This window comes from Sus scrofa, chromosome 13, assembly GCF_000003025.6.
Source record: "Sus scrofa isolate TJ Tabasco breed Duroc chromosome 13, Sscrofa11.1, whole genome shotgun sequence".
NCBI classification, from domain to species: domain Eukaryota; kingdom Metazoa; phylum Chordata; class Mammalia; order Artiodactyla; family Suidae; genus Sus; species Sus scrofa.
In genome coordinates, this window is record NC_010455.5 from 177,398,745 (window position 1) to 177,423,847 (window position 25,103).

Consider the following 25,103-nt stretch of genomic DNA (forward strand, 5'->3'; position numbering starts at 1 on the left):
CACTCCTCATTTTACATTGGGATTATTTGTTTCATGTCCCCCTTTCCCTACTATTCTGTGAGCTCCTCGAATCAAGAACTCTGCAATCCTCAACTCTGCATTTCTAGCACCTAGTACAGAATCCAGCATATAGAAGATTTTCACAAAGAAACTGAAAACAGAGTATTACAAACGTATGTCTTTAATCCTGATGTCCCTTACAAAACACTAACTTGTAAATATCCAGATGATTCTTGAATATTTACTTGAGAGTCTTTCCACTTATCCCATTTAAAAATGGATTTGTCAAAAAACCTACACATGGATGTTTATAGCAGCTTATTCATAATTGCTAAAACTTGAAAGCAACAAAGATATCTTTCAGTAGGTGAATGAATAAATAACTTGTGGCACATCCAGATAATGGAATATTATTCAGTGCTAAAAAGAAATGTGTTACTGAGCCATGATAAGACATGAAGGAAAATCAAATGCATATTACCAAGTGAAAGAAGACAATCTGAAAAGTCTCTACACTGTATGATTCCAACTATATGACATTTTGGAAAAAGCAAAACTATGAAGATAGTAAAAACAATCAGTGTTTGCCAGAGGTTAAGGGGAGGGAAGGATGAACAGGCTGAGCACAGAGAATTTTAGGGCAGTGAAACTACGCTGGATGATACTACAACGGTGGGCACATCATTATACATTTGTCCTACTGTTCAGTGTACATCTGTAGATGGACTGTACAACTCCAAGAGTGAATCCTAATGTCAACCATGAATGTTGGGTGATAACAATGCCTCAATGTAGTTTCATCAATTTAAAAAAGATACCATTTTGGGGGGAGATAGTGATGGTGGCAGAGGCTACCCATGTGTGGGGGCGACAAAAGCAAGTCTAGGAGAACATGAGAGAATAGATGAAAGAAATTTGGGACACCATGCAAATCATATAGACAGAACTGTTCATCAACTCTGAGGTATTCATATCTTAATTCACTCCAGAACCACAGATACTTAGGTTCCATGCATTTTCTTATTTATTCATTTACCTATTTATTTGCTTTTTATGACTACACCTGCAACATATGGAAGTTCCCAGGCTAGGGGCCGAATTGGATCTGCAGCTGCCAGCCTACACCACAGCCACAGCAATGCCAGATCCAAGCCACATCTGTGACCAACACAACAGCTCACAGCAATGCCGATGGTTAACCCACTGAGTGAGGCCAGGGGTGAAACCTGCATCTTCAGGGATACTCCTCAGATTTGTTTCCACTGAACCACAATGAGAACTCCAGGTTTTGTACATTTTCTGAATGGCAAGAAATCAACAGATGGTTCTACGAATGTTCTGAAAAGGACAGCTCGTTTTTAGAGTTTCCTTCACATTTACAGATGTATATCTTATTTGAGTGATGGAAATTCAACTTTTTCTTGTAGTAACATAAAAAGACTATGAAAATGATTCTAATGCCAAACCAAAGGTCTTTTGGCCAACCTTTCCAAGAGAAGCTTTTGTTCTTTGACATGCTGTCAGTGAAGTGTGAGGCATCATATTATCTGTCCTGCCTGGTGAATAATGAGCAGGATGACAACAAATCAATGTTGCATGTGAACTAACTTGTGAAAGGCCAGATACAAACAGCAAATTACTAATAAAAATACAATAAAGTTCAACACCCACAAAAGCCTGCCAATTTCTAATTGCAATAGCAAAACAAAGCTTCAGTTTTCTATTGAATTATTACCAGATTCTCCTTGGCATCATATGATTCTATTAAAATACATTATATATGTACAGCTGAGAACAAACACATTTTGATACATTTTTGCCTGAGCTGAGAGAAGCATATTAAGAGAGAGAACATTTACCATTGTAGTTATAGTACTGAATTAACAAATACTTTTCTATTTGAACAATGATTTGATAACTTTCGATATTTAGTATTGTGGGGGCAAAATGGCTCAAGAAAGACTTAGAAAGAAAATTGATGGTATCTAAGCTCTTAGAAACAATATTAAACATTGTAATAAAAAGCAAGGGACAATCTTTTCAAGATTGTGATTATTTTGTGTTACATGTATTTCCAAAATCTATCCCTCTCTTTTCCTCCTGCTGCTGTTTGCCCTTATTTTATTCCCTTATCATTTTTATCGTATTGGTCATTCTGCTGCAATATCCCACACATGTGGCCCTAACATCATGTCTTTCAATCCATCATCTATATCCAAAGATTAGAATCCTTGTAAAACATACAAGACCTCACAATTGACCTCAAGACACCTTCTCAGATTATCTCCTACCCTATAAACCTCATACGGCAGGAACCAGCTGCAGAAAGATAGACAAACAAATAAAATGTAATGTGATGAGTATTACAATAGAGGAGTAAGCTTAGGGAATAATGAAAACTAAAGGAAAAGTAAGTAACCTTAACTAGAATTAGATAGTTTCAAAGGAGTGGGAAATACTAAAGGAAAACTAATGGGGCAATTCCCTTTTTTTTTTTTTTTCTCATCTTTTATTTCTATTTCTTTTGCCTTTAGCTAGGAAAATTACTCTCCATCTGCAAAGCAAATGGTGACAGTAGTAACATTTCACTGAGGTCACTGGTTAGCATTCTATTCTGATGTGGAAACTATGTTAGGGACTATTTCACATTATTTCGTCCTTTCTGCTTCCAGCTCACAGCCTGGCACCCAACTGCCACCCAACCCTAGATATTATTTGTGACTAAATGACCCAAGAGTCTTCTCAAAATTCAACTGCTATGGGCTTGCCCCAGCTTTATCTAGCATACATGCTCATCCCTTTCTGTATACGTTATTATTTTGTACACATTGCTTAGTTAGGGCTTGCCATACAAAATGGTGTGTGTGTGTGTGTGTGTGTGTGTGTGTGTGTGTGTGTGTATGGTTCCTGGTCTCTACCTCCCTCCCCTGTGGGTTTCCTGATTCAGGGATCAGATCCTCCTTATTACTTGTGTATCTATTTATTTCATCCCTTTTGCTATCCTTCCTGGCACTAGGCTTAACACTTCTTATGTACTTGAAAAAAGAATGTGTGCTGAATAAGTTCTCTGTTATGTCAAAACCAACAAAAACAAAATCTACATAACACCATACAAAGTACAATTGCTGAATCTTTGCTTGTTGGGAAGAGAAATTTTTAAAAACAAAGAGATGATTTCTAAAGTTTTTGTTGTTTGTATTTCAAGAAACCTTTAAACTTGCCTAAGTTTCAAATCAAGGCATATAATAATTTGATAATAGAGCTCTTCTGTAAAATATTCAAATATCATGAATACCTGAGGATAAATACGGAAAATATTCAAAGAGCTTTTCCTTTCGAAACTGCTCTTTTGCCCCTTTTTTGTTTGCTCATTTCTGTTCCCCTCTAAACTTAAAAGAACCTCATTATAGGAATGGGATCACCAGGCAATTGAAACTATCTTCTGACTTATGTTCTCCTGAAAGTACATCATGCCTCGACTAACCTGTTCATTCTTTTCCTAGATTAAAATAAATAAGAATGAAGAATTAAGAAGTTAAAGAATGACTAGCCCTCTATTCCCAATCCTGCAGGCAGATCACATAGGTAAGATAACATCTGAAGAAGTCAACCGGCCTGCACACAACGGAGAATGATGAAGAACCCAACCTCCTGCCTCCATGATTCACTGAGATTTTCCCCCCTTCATCTCCTTTAAAAACTGAATGGCTGAGCAGAAACTTCAGAGTTGTTCTTGGGACGTGAGTCCACCATCTCCCTGGATTACTGGCTTTTCTGATTAAAGCATCTTTCCTTTCTTTTGACACTTGCCTCTTGAATTACTGGCTTTTGAGCAGGGAGCAGCTGAAACTGAATTTAGCAACATTTCAGTATTATAAGGTTTTCACATTAGATGATACAAAAATATAAATAACATATCAAGAAATGGACAATGTCATTGCCAAAATTAGTAATCAAGAGTCAGAATGACTCTTGCCATATTGACTTTAAATAGATGTTTTCATTAAAAACAATTAAAATAACTTTCAAGGGTTAATCTTTATAAAAACTCTAAATCCACAGAATAAGGAAATTAAACTTTGGTGCCAGTTTACTAATATGCTAAGATTTAACTACAATTTTTGTTAAGAGTGATAAATTTTTTTCAGGGAAAACTAAGTACTTGAGGCAAAAGACTCAAAGGTGAATAAGAACTAAAGTATATGCCACAGACTGGATATATACAGTTAAAACATATAATCCTTCACCTGCCTAAAATATTAAATGGATTTTTAAAAATGTTTTAAAAAAGAACCTCAAATATCATGTAGTCCAGATGAATATTAAAAATTAAATTTTAAGGCAGGTGGAAATTATATTTTATATCAACAATGTTTTGCAGAAAACATAAAGATTTGTACCACAAAATCAAGTGAGCATTTAGCACTTATTTGGAATGTTTAGCATTTACTTGAAATAACTTACTTTAATTTAATGAATAATAGGTGTTATTATAGTCCACATATTTTAAGCAGACTTGGAAAAGGAAAAAGAAAGATTCCAAATTACCTATAATTTTTATGTTATCTGAGTTCAAGACTTTTTTGTGTTTAATAGCACTATTTTCTCTCCCCAGATTACAAGTTCTATTTTCCTATTTTGTAACTATAGCATTTAAAATGCAGATTTCTCAGCCCTGTAATAATATTTTCCTGTGAAATATATATCTCTGCTCTCCATTCAGGAACGATGTGACACTAACACATTTATAATATCGACATGTATTACATAAGATCATGTGCAAATTTTTATTTTTAAAAAAAGAGAAAGAGGATGTGCTTTTTAATTCCTATTTTAAATGTGAAATTAAAAAAAAATGATATGCATACATATGGGAACTATAATCCCACAGAAGCAAATGAAGCGCTTTCAAGGGAAAGATATAGAGAAAAAATATGGAGGTATGCATATGTGTACATATATGCATGTCTAGCTATTTGACTGTGTATATAATGCATAGAGTGAGTATATATGTGTGTGTATGTATATACACATATATGTGTCTATAAATATGTGTGTGTTTGTATATATATATATATATAACCAAAAGCAAAGGCAAATAGAGTCTTTTGGAGGAAGCAAATGTGACAGAGAAAGTTCTAGTTAGAAAAATAAATCTGGAGACCTCCAAGACAGCAGTTATGTAAAAAGAAAAGGAGATGGAGAAAAAATTATAAGCATGTACATGTGATCTTTATGTAAAACAAGGTAGGAAATAAAACAATTATTTAAATAAACTGAGATATTTTACTATCTACATACTTGTCAATAAAGGAAAACTTAGAAAAAGAAAAATTTCTTTTATTCTGTATTTTTCAGTTTCAGTCAAATGCAGTGGGTAATCTAGGAACTATGAGGAAGACTTAGCACTCAGAATTATTAATGTAGAAAAAGAGACTATGTTTCTTTTGACTCACTGTTTTTGGATTAAAAAAGGAGTATCAGTATCTTTCTACTTTAAAATCAATTAGAACTTAAACTAACAGGAAAACAAAGTCTTGCAAGATATTTGGCAAAGAATAAGGAAACTGGTCACATTTAAAGGCTCTTAAAGGAAATTTTCTAACTTAAAAAGGTTTTGTTACAGGGTGTGCATTGGCTTGAACCTCTTTTATTGTTCCGACCCCTAAATTCCCATCAAAGCTGATGATTAAAGTCCTACCCACTGGTCTGGTCCCTACAATTATCCCATTGTGATGGAGCTCAACAGTGGGCACCCTGCTATGGCCAAACATCAAGTCATTAGAGAACTGCAAGGGATGATGAAGAAGGTTATTTTAATTCCCTTTTCAGCCCTTCTGAGGAGTGGCTCTTTAGTTCGCAGAGCTCTGGGTTACTAGCTTTCAAACTAACAAGCAATATTTTAAATGGAGGCTGCATTATCATGATTGCAGACAATCTAAGGCACTTGATGGCCAAGGATTCTAGGTCCTCAATACGTGTCGTGTTGTATTTATCAGCTAGAAATATATAAATGAGGCAAACAATAAGGGGGGGGGAGCAAAGAACAGACTGGGAAGAGGTCAGAGAAAACATTAAGAGAAGACAGTATCAAGATAAAAAGGCATAATAGAGAAAAGAGTATAGCCCTGGGCATTTTGTTGGTATATGAAATATTTTTACCCATTTTCTTGCTGTTCCACTGCATAGTGTTCCAGCTCTGTACCAGGAAGGGGCTGGACAGGGGGAGGAGGTAGTGGAACATTGGCCCAATTCGATCCATTGCTTTTCTGTGGTTTAGAAGAGTTTTTATTTTTCTTCTTTTTTCCACCTTTCCCACCTGAAAGTAATGATAAATCTATTCAGACATACAGAAGATCATAAGAAACAGAGTACGTCGGATGGGAAGACTTATGTTTTCAAAACACCAGAATCAGTATGTTACTGTTGTTAAAAGTTATAAACAATGAAATAATACAATCAGAAATTTTTTTAAAATAAATCACTCAAAATTATATTGTTTCTTTCACAATGCATTAACTGCAGAGCAATTCAAACCAAAAACATGGCTGCAGTAGCAAAAGCACATTTATTGATTTATTCAAGTTTGCTGCCTCCACGTTTTCATTGTTAGGCGAAATAATGGGCCATAACAAATTCTTTCAAATGTCAGATTTTAGTGCGTTTATAATGCTCTTTTGCATAATCTGTCTCAGTGGAAAATGCAGTGCCTAAGAATACAGGCTAAACTTTTCCATTAGAATTTACTCAATTTAATTAATCCAGGAGAGTAACAGTTTTCTCTCAAAAGTAACTTATAAAAATCAATCAACTACAGTCTGGAGCATACTTGTAAATCTTACACAATGATAGGTTTTATGGAGTTTTTAACTAATGAATGGCACAATTATTTTTGCATATAGTGAGAGTAGTTCCCAGCATAATTCTTAAAAATTCCAAAAATGCAGAAAATTAAAGGAAATATAGTAATCAGTTTCAGTATTATTTTCATACAAATGTATTCATGCACAAAACATGAGCAGAAAGTAACTTGGCAGCCATATCTGGAATTACCAGAGCTTAGTGAAATATGAAAATAAAATTTATCATTTGTTCAATGCAGTATTTTTCACTCTTCCAAAATTAAGTCCATAAAGATTCTTTCTAAATGGACCAGAGTTGGCAAAATTGTGTACTTCTGGAGCAGAATGATAAAAGATATTTCAGGGTAATCTAAGTAAATCTGTTACTCTCACTATAGTCAATAGCTGTTATTTTCAAAAACAAAAACAAAACATTATTGACCCCTGAACTTCATCATTATGGAATGAAAAGTTGTAAGCATCAAATATTTACATCAGGGCTATCTAACAATAGAGATATTGTTTAGAAGTTTACCTCATCTCCTTTCTTCTACCAGTTATTAACCTGAATCAGCCAATTGAGAAAATTGTGGAATTTAAGAATAATTTTGAGTGCCAGAAAGTCATGAAACAGCTAAACTGGACATAGACACTATTGCCAATTTTGGAATTGTGTCTGTATTCTAGGTAGTGTGCACATACATACTTTTAAACAGGCACCCCTGAAAACTAAGCACTTTTACCTTTCCTTTCACTTTTTATCTTTGACAGAAGGAGAGGTAGTAAGAGAAAGGAGAGCAGGTATCTTCTGCTTTGAGGATAAGAGCTTGACCTCTGGGTGTGGAAACTAGTTTCTCACTTACTTAATAAATCATTCAAAAAATATCACCTCAATTTCCACACATGTGAAGAAGATATGAAGTTACCCCTCTGGGGGGGTTATTTTAAGGATTACAAGAAATAATGCATGTAAAGGGCTCAGAATGTACAGAATGCTCAATAAATGCCAGTTACAATCACTCTTTCCCATCTCCTCTGTCTCAGGTGAACACAATTCCATTTCCAAAGCCTTTGCCATGCCCAACTCCTTCAATCCCAGTGAGTATCCCAGGAAAACCTTGACTCTTAGAATAAAAATAATAAACTGACTGAATTTAAGTCTGCAATTTTTGGTGCTTAAAGCATGTGAATCTTAATCCTTCGTTTCCTGATAACACACCAAAATAAAAACAAAGGATCATATCTTTCTCGGTAGTACCCGAACTGTGTTTCAATACTTAAAAGAAGAATGGGTTGGATATGTATTTTGTATAGCTTTTCCCTAAGTTGAACCTCTTTTATTCCTTGTATGTTTATATATGTACAATGCTTTTTTTTTCACTTTTGAGAGCACTTTTAGAAATGTTATATGATCACCACCAGAACTGAGTGACACAAATAGAGGAGTTTTTATTTTTATTTAATTTTTTTTTCTGTCTTTTTAGGGCTGCACCCATAGCACATGGAAGTTCCCAGGCTAGGGGTTGAATCAGAGCTGTAGCTGCCAGCCTACACCACAGCCACAGTAACATGGGATCTGAGCTGCACCTGCGACCCACACCACAGCCCACCGCAACACTGGATGCTTAACCCACTAAGCAAGGCCAGGGATCGAACCTGCATCCTCATGGATACTCGTCAGATTTGTTTCCACTGAGCCAAGATGGGAACTCCCCAGGAAATAGGGGAGTTTTTAATCTCCATTTTATAGATGAGAAAATGGAGGAAGTTCTGAGTATGTGGTCCATACTCACGCAGTAAGAGAAAAACACTGCAGAATGCAGCTTTACTGCAAATTCCATTTTCTGAATCTTTAAATCCAGCTCTAATGGAATCCTTATTCAAGGTCAAGAAGCCATTATCAATTCTTTCAAACAATTGACTTAAAAATGTACTATGGAAGTAGAACTGATTCAGAGAGGGAATCTGTGAGAGCTTCCAATCCAACATCCACTTTTCCTTCTTTGGGGGAAATTTCTGCTCTCTCATTGTGGGCACTCTTGTAGGACTATCAACCAACATGCTTTGTTTACCCTGTCAGTTAGTGAAGAGGTGAGCTCTTAGCATGAGTGGCATGTAACATAAGCCAAGGAAATTAAATCCTCTATCTGAGATGTATATTTTGATCTAATCAGTTGCTGTTACTTGCAGCCAAAGATCTCAAACATTTTAAAGTGAGAACTACCTGCATTATGTTTTAGGGAAACATATTTTTATGATTTACAAACATATTTAACCCATCTCTCTTCAACTGAAAATATAAATATTTGGATTTACGTTCACTTATGCTGAACAAGGGGTATCTATGTAAAGAAAAATTATGAAAATAGTTCTTTTTCAAATTAAATTTATAGTTTTTTAAAAAAATATTGGTATACAAAAACATTTAGTTACTACTACTGATATTGTACTATATATTTGTGTGTATACATATAAAATTATGATTGCAGGTAATATTTGAAAAAAATCTAAGTTTTACATTTTAATGCTTGAATTTTTAGAGAAGTGCTAAAAACTTATGTACTGAATCAATAATAAAGTGTTTCAAAGAGGATGAGAAATTTGTTCAAATAATCAGGAATGACCAATTTTCTTTATTATTGTGATTATTTTAAATTGGTTTTATCACTGGCACAAATTAAGAAAATCTTATGATACAATTCAGTATCCATAGGGCAGTTTGATCTTAAACTTCAGCTTTAGGAAACATCCCTATGATTATAAGAATAAAACGAACTCTAATATTAAACTCAATTTGACTAAACTAAAAAGGGAATAATCACTTCAGTCTTATCTCCTAAAGAATGCTTTTTATCACCGATTTAGGTAATTTCGTATTCAAATGTAGATGAAGTAGTTAATATAATTCATAGATATATATAAGTGTCACTCAGAAGATTAATGAATTCAAAAAAGCAGTAAGCACTATTGTGAATCACGTTCTTACAACTACTCAAAAGCTAACTTTAAAACTCAGTGGTAATCAACATATACAGAATATTTAATGAAGAATTTATGGGTTTTATATGCCATGGCTTACATTATATGGATTTTTAAAAATATTCTATACATTATATATGTGTACATTGTGTGTGTGTATATATATATGTGTGTGCATGTGTGTGTATATATATAGCTTGAGATTTTTACATATCTTGAATGAAATAAGCCTAGGATAAATTAAATTTTTAATTATTCAGTACAATTGTGGGACTCATCATAAATAAGTGGCAGTACAAATGACATATAAGGTGAGTCAAAAAATTCCCTATATTATTAAGCCAGTTTAAATCATAACGGATGTTTAAAATTCTGGATTCTATAATGTATCTAATTCTACCACTAGGTAAGAAGAGCAAATGGCTCATTTTGGAAGGAATAAAATGCATTAACATTTTCAGACTGAAAGGGTTCTATGAGGAAAAGTCATTTAGGAAATGTTACCCTAATGATGTAAAAGAGTTAACTCTTCATGGCCTTGATGCCTGGTAGCCTGTGACACGCTATAATGATACACTATGACCTTTTACTAAGAACCTGAGGGTAAAAAAAAACCTTCATAAAAACAAACAGCATATCATCAGTATGAAAAATCTGAGCAAATAAGGTCATGGCATCAATTAAAAATGTGCAGATAAAGTCATCAGCCATACACAACTGGAGTTAGAGTGTGTCTTGGGACCTGCTAGGATCCTTGGGCCTAGGGAAGCTTACTGATATTCATTATAACAGGTATACATTTCTTTTTAGTAAAATGTGTTTTTCTGTATAATATCTACATTACAGATTGTTAGTTGAGCTGATATATCCTTTATATACTTATATAGGATATATATATATATATATCCTTTATATATTTATACAGTTCTTTTAGCATAAAAGAACTATCAATATAAGAGATTGTTTGGGGGGGGAATTGGAAATGAAATGTGAAGAATAATGTCCCATATTAACATTTCTTGTTTAGCATAATATCAGCACCTTACTCTAAATAATAGCATTCAATAGACAATAAGTCTAATTACATAACGCTTTGGAATGACTGTCCAAAAATAGGAAGTCACATTACCAGAATTCAAATAATATGAACAATCTCCAAAATCATTTGAATTTCAGTTGAATTCTTCTTTTGGTGTCCATGCCATGGAGTTGACTTTCCTATGTGATCTTTTTACTCTAAAGTTCTCTTGACTGTTTAGTAGGGTTCAAGGCAGATCAAACTCATCTGCCCTTCCATAATTAGTATTTAGTAAAATGGCACTATTTTTCAGTAAATACATCCTTGTACAATTAGTACATAAAAGGTGACAGTGAATTTGACCCCTTCCTCCCCAAAGCATGATTTCATTAGGGTAAACTGTTATTGTCATTTGAAAGGTACATGTCTGACAGTGAGTTGTGATCCAGTATTTCTTCACGGTTGTTAGGAACACAGGTCATATGTTGGTGACAAACAAATATTTTCTCCTTACTGTAATGAGACCAACCTGAGAGACTGCCACTCCTCTCTGAGCTGTTGTGAGAGCTGGTGGTGCTGAAATCCTGTGACTGGTTGTGTGGCATTCTATTAGACAATCCCTCAGCCAATCGGTAGTCAGGGATGTAAAGTAAGGCTAAGGGTTAAAGGGCAGAGGTCATAGTGGCATCATGTGATTAGTTCACAGCACAAGCCCATGCAGAACATGCAGTTAGCAACGCAGAAGCAGATGTCAGATGTCGTAGGACAGTGGAGGAATGTTTTGTCTAGCCTGCCTAATGGAAGTTGAGATGAATTACTGATCACTTCTGGAAAAAGAGCTAATAGGATGAAACCGATTGGTATTGGTGTGTGGTGAGAGCGACGGCGGTGGCGGTGGTGGTGGTGGTGGGGATTGTGCAAGGTACTGAATACATGCCAGTATGTTTTTTTAGTTTAGGGGGTGAACCTGGTGATGAATCACTAAACTGAACAACAAATACTAATTTCTATCTCATGCACAAATGATATGAAAAGAACTCCTCAGGAAGGAAGGACCCAACTTACCATTGTTACCTTTGTTCTGATCAGGGAGAGAATAACCAAATCCCATCAGATCTGTTTTTTGCTGAATTGAGCTTTTCCACTGTGGATCAGGCAGATCGACAGCCAATTCATGTATGCTATTGGAATGCAGTATCTGCGTCGTGGCATATGGGGTAGCCTGTGTTATTTGGCTGGAACTGTTGTAAGTGGTTTTGGTTGTGAAGTCAATGCTGCTATAAATGGCTCCATCTGAGAGCATTGTTGCTGTTTTATCCCCTTGGCCTGGAACTGGTGGCAGCACATCTGTGGTGAACATAGGGAAATGAAACAATTTGATGACGCACAGGAAGCCCAAAACTATCAGGACCGAAGATGAAAAATAAATGTGTCATGCTGCACGTTTGCATTTCAGCTGAGATGGGCTTCATGAGCCAATGAAGGATAGATGATGTACAGCCATCACCAAGTTATCAGCCTTGGTGATAGGCAGGCCTACCATTCGTCCTTCACATCTCACTGCCTACATAACCCTCCCCCCATTTTCTTCAACCATGAATGAGAAGTTTGGTATATTTCACTACTAAAAATTGCTTTCAGTTGTTCATTCTGTTTTAGAATCCATGAAATTGTTAACTCATTGTAGAAGCAATGACAAGAGTGAATCTACAAATCATGGACGAAAGCATCTTTTTCCACTTTATCCCAAGAGACATGAAATATAACTGCTAAACAGATGCAAACATTTCCAAAATCACACTATCCAAACTATGAGGTACTTTTTTCTGAAGTTTCAACTCGCTGTCTATCTGAGTTGATTTCACAGCTCCAAAAATGGCGTGTAACTGATTGTAGCAATTTTTTTTTCTTAGATAACAAAGGAAAATTTTCATGAATAAGTCATTTGCACGATACAGCAGGATTTAACTATAGAAAAAGCAATCTGAGTGATCAGTGAGTTTAATTTATGCTACCAAATCTTAGAAGTGGAGAATTATAGTTTCAAGTTGTAATACAGCAAGAGGAAAATTAAACTTTAGGAGCAACACTGAATATCAATCAGTCCATTTATTACATTGGTGTGCTGAAATATCCTTACATGATGCTTTTTAATTCACAACTGCCATCTCTCTCCTGAGCATGCACTTTGCTTTTCAGAAGAATGATACTAGCATCTGAGAACACCCCATGAAGCCCCACTAAATAATACTATTTTTAATCATGTAAAGTTAAAAGGGAATCTGATTATAGCATGCTCCTTAATATTCTATGTTCTGAAAGCCCACACACTTCATAGGACAAGAGGTCATCAACCCAACTGATTTCTTCATTATGGGAAACTTTCAACTACTTATGGTACTGCAATAATAAACCAAATTATCTCAGTACCAAAACCAGCTTATTAGTACAAGGAGAAAACTGAAGCAGTCAAAATATCCTAAAACTTTTAGATTCAATGATACCCAACAGTACTTGAAATAAAGATTCTTGTACAAAGATTAATTTTGCTTTTGCATTTTACAAAAGCCAAAAATTATTTTCTTCAGCAATAGTAATAAGACATTTATAATGTATTTTGTACACTACACTGTATACTGTAGGCCTTTCTGAAGGTTTTGAGGTCTGGCATTCTAACTTGTTTTACAATTAAGTAGATATGTACCTTATTAAATAAGTGCTTTAAACGCATATTGGTTAGATTATGAAACATTCACACTTATAATATTTCATCAAGTAGCATAAGCAAGTTAAATTGTTTTTTCATTTCAGAATTTTATAACTACTTTCTTGCCCTTCTTGCTTTTAGCTGTAAACAAATTAGAAAATTTGATGACAAAAAAGCATATTTCATTCTCAAGTGGCAGTGGCAGTTTTAGTCTCAAAACCTTTTGATATTTAATAAGATGACAACATCGTGAAAGCAGATATTTCACTCTAGGGAAGTTCTTGGAGTTTTGTTTCTGCCTCTACTGATGAACATTAACTAGATACACATGTTTCTCCAAGAGGGACCCCAACTTGCCAACACCTTGAATAATGAGGCTCTCCAAAGCTTTAGATTTAGATTGTGAGCCACTTCAACTGAGAGCTTTCAAAATGGTTGTGTGGTCAAATGTTTAAAAGTGTAAAACCCTACATAATGTCATTCCATGCCAACTAAAGCTAGGGCTCTAGAAATAGAAACTTTCTGCTGCATGAAATTAGTCAGCCTTCAAATCTAAGTGCTTCTTTATTGATTTGGGGACTGCATAGCCTTCAAATGCTATTTGATCACTCCTACATTTTCAAAAAATAAATTGAATTATGTCCCAACATTGAAAGAGTGGAAGCTTATACATGAATATTTGCATGAGGGGGAGCATCTGATGATATCAGATGGTTTGGAACTCTGGGTCAGTCTTTTTAAAAATTTTTAATTTTAATTTTTATTTTTATTAAAGTATGGTTGATTTACAATGTTGTGCCAATTTATGGTGTACAGCAAAATGACCCAGTAATATATATATATATAATATAAATAAATACACATGCATAGGCTCTGGGTCAGTCTTCTTCCCAACCTAAACAGATGCTGGATCTGAACCCATGCTGCCATCTTTAGGTGAGACCTTCCATTTTCCACTCTGCAGTCCACATCTACCCTTGCTTAGTTCTTTACGTTGTCTGATGGCATTTGTTATCATTTGCATCCAAAACCTAGAAATTATAGAAACTCTTCCCTTCAGCTGGAACGACTTGTGATTCATTCTGCAGTTTTTCAGCACCTTGGTTGTACATGTCTTTATTCCTTTTCATCTGGAATAATTACTTGTATGAATGATTGTCTCCTTCCCTGTATCTTAAATTACCTGAGGACAGGAGTATATGGGATTTATGTTTGTACTGCCATGACTCCTCACCTGTTGTTTTGCTGAAAGTACTTAACTGTATAGTTAAATTATTTAGTTTGTATTATTAAAATGCAGGTATATGAAATAATTAGTAACTTTATTATTCAAAACAGTACTTCCATTACATCTGAACATGTATTGGTATAACATTATTAAAGGAAAAAATATCAGCATCCATGATTATTCTTTTAAGTGAATATGGGAATACAATCATACATGTGAATCTCAACTTAAGAACTGCTAAGTGGTATAAAATAAAAGCATCTTGGCTTTAAAATCTGATAGATTTGGATTCTACCCATAGATCTCAAAATAGTAATCTTGATAAACCTTAGTTTCTTGACCTTTAAAGTGGAAATATGATTATCTATTTTTTACATTTATTGTGCAAAGGAAATGAAATAAAATGCACAAAAAAATCCTCTCTTTGGTGCACAGTAAATGCTTAAAATGCTTATTACCACACTGAAAAGATAAACAGTAAACCCTGCAAAAACTCTGCCTTGGCCTTGATAGCCACCTGTGAAATATTTTCATGGCATGAAAATGAAGTGGAAATGGAAGAAAAACCTTGAAAATCTATAAATGTACCCTTTGGCTAAATTAGACAGAGACATTTTAGATGTTGATGTAACCTGCTAGAAACGAAAAAAAAAAAGAAAAAACCAAAACCAAAACCAAAACACTTTTCCATCTTTGTGCATTTATTTCTTGATATCAAGATAGACTGGCATGTTATTCTTTTTTTTTTTTTTTTTTTTTCCTTTTTGCCATTTCCTGGGCTGCTCCCACAGCATATGGAGGTTCCTAGGCTAGGGGTCGAATTGGAGCTATAGCCACTGGCCTACACCACAGCCACAGCAACTCGGGATCCGAGCCACGTCTGTAACCTACACCACAGCTCATGGCAACGCCAGATCCTTAACCCACTGAGCAAGGGCAGGGACCGAACCCGCAACCTCATGGTTCCTAGTCGGATTCGTTAACCACTGCGCCACAACAGGAACTCCTGGCATGTTATTCTAATACAAAAACAACAAGTAAAAGAGGTAGCTATTCCTTGACTGAGAGAAGCTTGGGGAACAGAATTTCAAAATCAGTGGATAGGGCAGAAAGGAGTGTTTTGCTTTCCTGAGAAGTAGATGTTTGGGCGCAGAACTACCCAAGGGAAAAGTGACAGCCTATAATTGCAAGGCTTAGCGTTCGGACACCCAGGGGAGGCAGCCTCTTTCAGAGGGTCTTGGGCAAGTGAGAATCTCAACGGGATGTAGCAGATCACAGAGGGTTAAGTGAGATGCTGAGGAGCCATACAATTTACTTTCAATGCTCTCATTTGCTCCAATCATGCCTGTTAGGCACTGATTGTATGTCAAGCTTTGTGCTAAACCTGTATATTTAGTCATTCATCTAATCCTCATTACACACTTTTTGGACAGGGCTGGTTATTTTCTGCATTTTATTTGAAGAATGGGAGGGAGAGCTCCCTCTTTCAATCAGTATTGACACAATGTAGACTTGTGCAATAATTAGTAGGTTTATTATGTGAAACATTATTTTAATTATATTCAAATATGTAATGGAATTCTATTTTTAAAGAGAAGATGCCAGTATCCAGAGACTAATTTTCTAAGTCAATATGTTTATTTTTTCTTTTTCTGCTTTTTTTTTGCTTTTTAGTGCTGCACCTGTGACATACGGAAGTTTTCAGGCGAGGGGTCAAATCAGAGATACAGCTGCAGGCCTATGCCACAGCCACAGCAATGCAGGATCCAAGTTACATCTGCAACCTGCACCACAGCTCACAGCAATGCCAGATCCTTAACCCACTGAGTAAGGTTCGCAGGCTAGGGGTCAAATCAGAGCTATTGCCAAAACAAGAGATCCGAGCCACGTCTGTGACCTACACCACAGCTCACAGCAAGGCCAGATCCTTAACCCACTGAGAGAGGCCAAGGATCGAACCTGCATCCTTATGGATACTAGTCAGATTTGTTTCCGCTAAGCCATGTCAGGAACTCCTAAATTAATATGTTTAAACACTCATACATATGAAATCCACCACTGAAACTTATAATGGACTCAGAACAGTTTAGCTCAGCCCTGGGTCTCCTGCATTAATTCTACCTAGAATTGCAGAAATGCTCCAATGGATTTGCACAAAATTTTTTGGATTATAACACTGCTCTTCTAATTAATTGCCCCAAATTTCCATAGTAACTCCATTCTCCACCTTGCAGCAGGATGGATGACTTAAAATGGTATTTGCATTCTAGCATTTTTCCTCTTGAAATCCATCAATTGCTTCTAATCATCCCTTGGGCAAAGTTTATAAAGTCTTTGTGTGGCTTAGAAGGCCCTCTGTTATCTATCTTATATTTCTTACCACTTTTTCCTCCCCTGCAATTCATACTCAAGTCATCAGGAAATTCATTCACTTCTTGAATAGATCAATGTTGCTCTTATTTTCCAGACCTTAAACCATGGTAGTTTTTTCACACTCTTGACAAATCCCTACCTCTCTTTCCTATATCAGCTTCACTGATACTCCATTCATAGAACTTTCCTACTCCTGTGGGCAGCTCTTCCATGTGGGGTCCTGGCAAGGTGGCTCCAGTCCATTTACAGCCTGCACAATCCTCTGCCAATGGAAAACTTATATATCTGCTAAACTCAACACTGGGGCCTGAGACTCCTCCAGTCCCATCTTTCTTTAAACCCATCACTTTCCTAATCACCGGAGAGAAGGTGGAGAGGAGGAAGTGGTCATTATTTATGGTAGGCTCAATTCTATCGCCTTATAAAGACCTATGGAGAGGACGCTAGTACCAAATTTTGAAGACCGTAGCACGTTAGCGTCTTTTTGACTTTTATTTCAGGTACCAGTTATCAAGTTGTAGAACTACAGAAAATCTCTCTGACAAGGTGTTGTTACATCTATTTAAGTGTCTACTCCTTATATGATATATGAAGGTAAGGACCATCTCTCTTTACATTGATATTATAATTTTACTCTCTGCCATAGTGCCAGATACACAGGACATGTGCAAGGAATATATATTGAATGAGAATCACAGAAGTGAAATGACTATTCCAAAATCATAAGCCCTGTTGGCAGCATAGTTCCTGATTTTAATAACCTTGTGCTAACAGTCCTATAATTAAAATGCATTGTGAATATTTATCGTTTTGGTTAGTGATGATTTCCTTAAAAGCTTAGTTTTATGCATGGTGATAGAGACACAATAGTTTTATAATAAAATATTTAGCAAATGTACAGTGTTATTAGCACATGTGTTTCACTAAATTTAATTATGGAGGAAAATATTCTTTCGTGCGTCTTTTTCAAAACACGTCAAGAAAACAAATAACAGAATTTTGAAAAACATAACTTACCTCCACGCCCAAAGTTCCCAATCTCATTTGGGCCAGTATTGCTGTTGTTTACTGGTAAGCTCGTGGCTGGCCATGAATCAGCAAGCCATGGATAACTGGGATCGCCAGCATTTAGAAGACCTGGGCGGCTGAGACAGGAATTAAAAGGGAATCAATCCATGGAACTCAATGGGAGATTTTGACATCTGTCTCATGAATTAAAATGGATTAAAGAATTAAAGATTTTAATTCACTTTCACATTAAAATGTGTAGGCTCTCAAGAATTAAGGAACTTCAGCAGTTTACTAAGGCTGTATATAGATCAACCCTGTCAGTGGAAGCAGAAGGGTCCTGTCTGAGATTGTGCTGACATCCAAATGAATTCAGTCATCCTTCCTGAAACTGGTGGGAACTGGTAACATAGCAGTATTCTGAAACAAGGTCTGATGATAAATCGGCACCTCAAGGGAACAACTGCTCAGAGTGACTGCTCGGTATCAGCCATTACCAGGACTTTGGGCTATTGCTTCCTCAGTTCCTGCAGCTCCCGTATTTACCTGTTCCCTACAGGCTGTAATCCCTGTTATGAGCCCTCATGCTTGATTTAGAGGCAAGAAATTTGAGAGAAATTAATGAACAGTATTTATACTGTTTCATCAATAGCACATTTCCAAGTTACCTAAATTTAAACATTAGGAGAATATTACAGATTTTTTTAAAAGTGATAAAAGATCCACTCTAGTCTGATGCAGCATGTGCATAGTCTACAAAGAAAACTTCCTTCACATCATATTTAATAAAGCATTTCCATTTTTAATATAAAAGATGGGATTCTGATCCATTTCCAAATTATTGGCATATTTACAAAGATATAGCAACATCTATAATTATTGTACTTTTTTTGGATAGACCCTTCTTGATACAATCCCTAAGAGAAACATGTGTTTCTATGGAAACTGCAATAAGAAGATCCAACTGCTTTCTTGCTACATCCACTAGCTCTCATTAGACCTAATCTCTTTTTGCTAAAATATTGATTAAATGGGAGATTGGAAGTTATTACCAGAGCCTAATTACAATCTCCATATCGGCAAAGGGAAAATAGATGAGGATATATGGGTTTGTTATCAGCTTTTATCAATTTCAATTGAGTATCCAAAGTTGCGGAATCCAGTCCTATCAATCTACAGCCTATTCATCATCCATGAATCATTTACTTTGTGATCGATTATGTGTAACTGTTCACTCACAGCAATTTAGTGAGAACCAATAAGGAGTCTTAAACAACAGCAACTTCATTTGCTAATGTCTAATTAATGCAATAAACATCCTGCTAACAAATGAACACATTCCTTGTGATATTTACTACTAATTTCTTCAGGGGCATCTGGGAGATATGAAACATCTGGACTTGATTCCTCTAAAGTGCACAACAGATAGATCATTAAACCTTGTGGTAAGCCATTTAATTCCTCCTGGAATTCTCAGACTTATAAGTGATCATTTATTACAATAATAGCCTTTTACTATAGAGTTTCCCCAGTCCTGATTAAAAATAACAATAAAAAAAATCTCCTTAGTATACCTTCCATTGCTCATTAGTCCACCATCTCCTCTCTGAAATGTAACTGTAAAAAAAAAAAGAAAGAAAGACACACATAAGTAGTCAATATTAATTACGATTAATAACAACTACATATTGGCCCTTAGTTTAGAGCCAAAGCCTCTGGGAATTTTAACAAAATATAATTAACATAATTGTACAGAGAGTAAGAAGTAGTGATCTGGCCTAAAGCAAAGCAATCACTGCTCCAACTTTAATAAGACATTTTAAAATTCTTTAAGCCAAACAAACGGTTAAGTCAAAGGGGCAATTTTTATTTGGATGTCAATTAGCATAGATATGGTGTTGGAAGATTGACATGCATTAATGGGGAATGATCAAATTATGACTTTTAATGTTAATATATGTGTTCTAATTAGAGGGCATAGTATATAATGCATAATAATAGAAACTGAAACAGAATAGTTCAAAGAGATAATATCATCCTTCTAAACTGAAACAGGTACTGATTGACAACATATTCCTCTCCATCACTGGTCCTTTTAGGGACACTGATGAGCATGATGAGTTGAAATACTACAATTACAGTAGATATGAACTGTAAAGAATAGAGAATAGTATTTTCATAATGTATTGAGTGCTTTGTTTCATCATCCAACCCTTAGAAATGAAACTTTCAAGTAACCGATAGTGAAATTATTCTAATTTTATGCAATAGTACAAAACTTAAGTCCTTTTTAAAAGTGTGGAACTCATTAGCAACACCGACAAGCATTCAGTAGAGTCACAGCTAGAGACTGCACTCCCTCTGGTCACTTGATTCCCTTCTGTAAATTTAAAAGCATGAAAGTGGGTTTCAAGGATTGGTCAAAGAAGGTAACTATCAGTTTGGGTCCATCGACCTTTATCCAAAACTTCTGCAGGCAAATTTATTTGGAATTCAAAATGCTTTAGATCTGAGATAGGAAATATGATGCATACTCCAGAGAGGGTCTGAGGCAGCAACTACATTTAAAATTATTATTTTTGCAGTGAAATGTGAATATTCATGACTAGTGGGACAACGTCTATAAAAAAATTCAGATATAAATTATTTCAGATCAAAATTTGCCACTAAATTACTTAATTAGAAAATTACCAGGAAAAATTTCATGTTTAGATGTTTATGGATTGAAAAATTGCAATTCTGATCAAAATAATATGGATCAGCTAAACCAATCACTAGGGATGAAGGAAAAAATACCATTTCACAGATGTGTATCCAAAATATCCTATCTTTGTAAGACACTGAATATATTTACTATGATTACTTGGTGAGCAAAAGTGAAAATAAAAGAAAATTTCTTGAAGTAATTCATATTTTTAATGAACTGAGGTAATGTTACTTAAAGTATATACATAGTAAATGCTTTCTCATTTAGATAATCTTCACATAATTTACCTGTTCCTCCAATCTGAGCTAATAAATATGATCATTCTTTAGGTTTTATAAATTTCTAAATACGTTTTCCCAGTCCCTTCCCTAAAGTCATCTGAGAATACATCTCTCATGGCATAATAATTAGGCAATATGATCAGAATCTAAAGATCTATCAAGAATTCAAGAGGCAGTGCTTTCAGAAACATCTTGCTAGCACCTAAGTACACTGCCTTATCAACTTTTTAGGTGGAGTTCCCGTCGTGGCGCAGTGGTTAACGAATCCGACTAGGAACCATGAGGTTGCGGGTTCGGTCCCTGCCCTTGCTCAGTGGGTTAAGGATCCGGCGGTGCCGTGAGCTGTGGTGTAGGTTGCAGACGCGGCTCGGATCCCGCGTTGCTGTGGCTCTGGCGTAGGCCGGTGGCTACAGCTCCGATTTGACCCCTAGCCTGGGAACCTCCATATGCCGCGAGAGCGGCCCAAGAAATAGCAAAAAGACAAAAAAAAAAAAAAAAACAACTTTTTAGGTAACTTCTCAAGCGCATTATAAAATAATTCTGACATAACTTTTGCACCTGCCCAAGACAGGCTATGGACAGCTCCTTGGAGAAAATAAAAGAATACTGATCACTAATTTGCTTCCGGATGGAGTCACTTAAGGGTTGGGAATTAAGAACCAGCAGTGTGTCCACATCACACAGGTCTCTTTTAAAACTGCTTTTAACAACAACAACAACAACAACAACAGTAACTAATTAATCTGAAACAATTATTGAAAAAACTTGAGCACTGGTGATATTAAATAAAGGCCTGATTATGAGGAAAAACATAAAATGTGAAAACAGTCCAGCTAATTAGCTTTCCATCTGATGTGGCTTTTTAGTTATTTATTTTTTTTTAATGGACGATCAAGTGATTGTTTTACTCTACTAAAAGAGCTAAGGTAATGTTGTGAATATCATTGTGAATACGCAATAAAGCAGGCATTGATGGGCTATACCTCAAAATATGCTCTTTAAGAGATATGTAGGGAGAAGCTGAGCATTTCTCTCTAATTTAGACACTCTCTTATCCTCACCTAAATTCTCTGTTACTGTCAAAGCAATAAATAATATGAGAGAAAAAGAGGACAACTGAGAGAGGCAGAGAAATTAAGTTGAATTTAACTTTTATGTACTTACTGATGGTAAATGTTGCATAAACTACAAATTTCAAAGTGTTATGATGCATCACTCAAAATCTTATCAAAAGATACCATTCAATTGGCTAAGAAGCACACAAAAAGATGCTCAGCCTCAGTAATCATAAGGAAATGCAAATCAAAACTACAATGAAATGCTATCTCATACCTATTAGGCTGGCTACTATGCAAGAAACGTGAAATAAGCATTAATGAGAATGTGGAGAAATTGAAACCCTTGCGCACTATTGGTGGAAGGTAAAATGGGGCAGTCATAGTTGAAAATGGTACATTGGTTCCTAAAAAATTTAAACACAGAATTACCATAAGATCTAGCAATTCCACTTGGTATATACCCCCAAGGAATTGAAAATCAGGGTCTCAAACAGATATTATATATCCATATTCACTGTATTATTATGATTTTGCTTTTTAGGGTCACACCTGCGGTATATGGAAGTTCCCAGGTTAGGGAACTACAGCTGCCAGCCTATGCCACAGTCACAGCAATGTGGAATCTGAGCTGCATCTGCAACCTACATCACAGCTGATGGCAATGCTGGATCCTTACCCCACTGAGTGAAGCCAGGAATCGAACCTGCTTCCTCATGGATACTAGTCGGATTTGTTTCCACTGCTACACGATGGGAACTCCCCACTGTATTATTTACAGTAGCTAAAATGTGAAAGCAAACCAAGTATCCATTGACTGATGAATGGATAAGCAAAGTGTATATATAGATGCAATGGAATATTATTCAGCCTAGAAAAGGGAGGAAATTCTGACATATGCTAAAACTTGGATGTAACTTCAGGGACATTATGCTAAATGAAGTAAGTAAGTCACAAAAAGGCAAATATTGTATGAATCCACCGAGGTACTTAAGAGTCATCAAAATCAAAGAGACAGAAAGTAGAACAGTGGTTGAGAGGGGTTTGGGGGAGGGGAGAATGGGGAGTTATTGCTCACTGGGTATAGATTTTCAGTTTTAGAAGATTGAAAGATTTTATGGAGATGGATGATGGTGATGGTGCATGACACCACGGATGTATTTAATGCCACTGAACTGTACACTTAAAAATGGTCAAGGGAAAAATTTTATGTAATGTGTATTTTACTACAATAAAAATTAGAAAAAAAGTCAAGGTTAATTTATAGACACCTTAGCATATAAACTGTATGGTATCACCCATATTTACCATCGGAGAATGAAATGTTGTGAATAAAAGAATTTTAAATTTCAAAATATTCGAGCCATATCAATTTTCTATTTTTTTAATTTATAGATATTTAAATATAAATTATATATATATATGGCTGTACCTGTGGCATAGGAAAGTTCCCAGGTCGAACTGGAGTTGTAGCTGCTGCCCTACACCACAGCCACAGCAACGTGAGACCTGAGCTGCATCTGAGACCTACACTGCAGCTTCCAGAAACGCCAGATCCTTAACCCACTGAGTGAGGCCAGGGATGGAACAGGCATCTTCAAGGATACTGGTTGGGTTTTTAACCCATTGTGTCAATGGGAACTCCCCCATTTTCAATTTGTATTCCAAATCATTAAAATGTTTTCAAATAGCTCTGAACTGCTAATCGGTTGTCAAAATATTTCATAAAGACATTTATCTTTGTACCTCTGCATACCAACCACACAATGGCAAAAATACACAGTCATTATGTAAATACATAATTGACTTAAAATGGCCCATGAACACAATTTGGTATATATGAGAATCTTCAATTTAGTATGTTTCTATCAATAGAAAAAAAATTAGAAAAAAACCCAATACCCTTATACAACAAGGTCGATTAGCTATCTTTTTAAAGCAAGGGGAAAGAGGACACTTTTCTGCGTTTCCTTTTCTCTCCATGCTCCCAAAGTTTTAGATTTGTTCCATTTTGAAAAGTAGACCCAAAATAACTGAATTCTATTAGACTATGAGATTAAGAGCAGAGTAGAAATAAAGATGAAAAATTGTAACTCCAAAGGTGGAAACCATATTTGGTGTTTTGCTCAGCATTTGATGTGTGTGCAGAAAGAAACAAAAATAAGTGCCACAACAAACTAAAAGCTGTTTTGAGGCCATGCTCCTTTCAGAGATGGTGAACTACCTTAAAGTTGACAGCAAAAGGGTGGGGAAGGTAGGTGGTTGGACAATCTTGCTCCAGTCAGAGTTCTGATCATCGTAGGGTAGTGACTTCGTGCTTAACAGAATTAAACTTGAAGTAAGTGTGAATCTTTACCCGGAGTTTCTGCTAGCATCTAAAATGAAGAATTTTCAAGGGAGCAACATACAGAAGTTTTTGTTGCTAATACTGATGAGCGCTAAGGTTTCCAAAAAGTGCCACAGATACCATGATGTTTTAAGATTGCATTAAACATTCTGAATTTATTGCAATATTTATAAAAGATATAATAAGGCAAAGAGACATTGCAAGTTCATATCGTACACAAAGTACTGCTACTATTATCTGAAAGGATTAATCCTGATCTCATGCCTGCTAGAATTGAGGGGGAAGGGAAGCATAACTATGTGGTAAATTGACATTTGGAGGAAAGGAAGCTTTCAGAATGCCTATCTCTAGTAGGCCACCTTTTCCTACTCCAAATGGAAACTTTAATGTTGCCAGCCAAGCCTCATTCCCTTTCCTGATAAGCTATTTCCCAACTATGAATGTAGATTAATCCTCTTTTAATAAGCATTAACTCAAGCCCAGATAATCAGAGTATAAAAATTCCAATAAAATCTTGTAGCTGTCTTAGGATTCTTTTGTCAAATAATTTCAACAACG

General features: G+C 35.6%; 1 protein-coding gene across 25 annotated transcripts in view; it reads right to left on the reverse strand.

Moving 5' to 3' along the window:
• Positions 1-25,103, reverse strand: part of ROBO2 (roundabout guidance receptor 2) — a 1,674,316-nt gene that overhangs the window by 33,033 nt on the left and 1,616,180 nt on the right. For 13 of the 25 annotated variants that reach the window (XM_021071389.1, XM_021071398.1, XM_021071396.1 and 10 more), the window contains 4 exons: positions 19,730-19,772; positions 18,165-18,292; positions 11,905-12,186; positions 6,163-6,319 (listed from right to left, as the gene is read on the reverse strand). In XM_021071389.1, the coding sequence (XP_020927048.1) occupies positions 6,163-6,319; positions 11,905-12,186; positions 18,165-18,292; positions 19,730-19,772 (610 nt within the window). Of the gene's footprint in view, positions 1-6,162; positions 6,320-11,368; positions 11,495-11,904; positions 12,187-18,164; positions 18,293-19,729; positions 19,773-25,103 lie in introns of all 25 variants that reach the window. The other 12 variants (XM_021071393.1, XM_021071387.1, XM_021071400.1 and 9 more) reach the window with 1 other exon arrangement.